Below are 707 nucleotides of genomic sequence, written 5' to 3'. Positions count from 1 at the left end.
ATATTTACATCAAATTAAACTATATTAAAATGAGAAATTTTGCCTTATTTCAAGTATTTAAAATGTGTTTTTAATGTTTTTAGTTCCAGTTCTAGTTTCAGTTAATTCTAATAATATCCCTTAGTGTGCATCAGATTATGAAACACGGCCTGTAGATCCCAGGAGCTCAGTCTGAGTTTGTGCGTCTCATTTCATCTGTCTTCAGCTTCTGTAGTTTTCCTCACTCTGTTTCCATCCCGTCTGGTTATGCATGAGCAGAGCTTTGAGATCAGAGCGTTTGTTTGCATCCTGTGATGTATGGTGTGCCTGCTGGTCTGTGCTGGTCTAGGCTGGTCTGTGATAGTCTCTGCTGGTCTGTGCTGGTCTGTGCTGGTCTAGGCTAGTCTCTGCTGGTCTGTGCTGGTGTATGCTGGTCTCTGCTGGTCTGTGCTGGTTCTCTGTGTAACTGTGTGTTTGTATGTTCAGGCTGGGATCACAGGGGCTCCGGCGCGCGCCGTGTCGGCCGTGAAGAACATGAACCTGCCAGAGATGCCCAAGAACATCAACATTGGGGACATCAGCATCAAAGTGCCAAACCTACCATCTTTTAAATAGTGAACACTGCACACGAGTGTGAAACTGTGTTTACCAGAGTCCAGCAGATCTTGAGTTGCATCACAGACGATGAAAGCACTGTGTGATACTGTCAATGAAGTATTTATTTGATT

The 707-nt window shown here is 44.1% G+C and overlaps 1 protein-coding gene across 1 annotated transcript in view; it reads left to right on the top strand.

Annotated features, from left to right (window-relative positions):
* The window catches only part of LOC107663592 (AP-3 complex subunit sigma-1-like), a 5958-nt gene extending 5257 nt beyond the window's left edge, over nucleotides 1-701 (top strand). The window contains exon 5 of the mRNA XM_016453823.1: nucleotides 466-701. Coding sequence (XP_016309309.1) covers nucleotides 466-594 — 129 coding nt within the window. The 3' untranslated portion in view covers nucleotides 595-701. The remainder of the gene's footprint in view (nucleotides 1-465) is intronic.
* The last annotated feature ends 6 nt before the right edge of the window (nucleotides 702-707 follow it).

Source organism: Sinocyclocheilus anshuiensis, unplaced genomic scaffold (assembly GCF_001515605.1).
Source record: "Sinocyclocheilus anshuiensis isolate Anshui unplaced genomic scaffold, SAMN03320099.WGS_v1.1 scaffold2586, whole genome shotgun sequence".
Classification (NCBI taxonomy): Eukaryota; Metazoa; Chordata; class Actinopteri; order Cypriniformes; family Cyprinidae; genus Sinocyclocheilus; species Sinocyclocheilus anshuiensis.
This window is presented reverse-complemented; position numbering and strand designations above follow the sequence as displayed.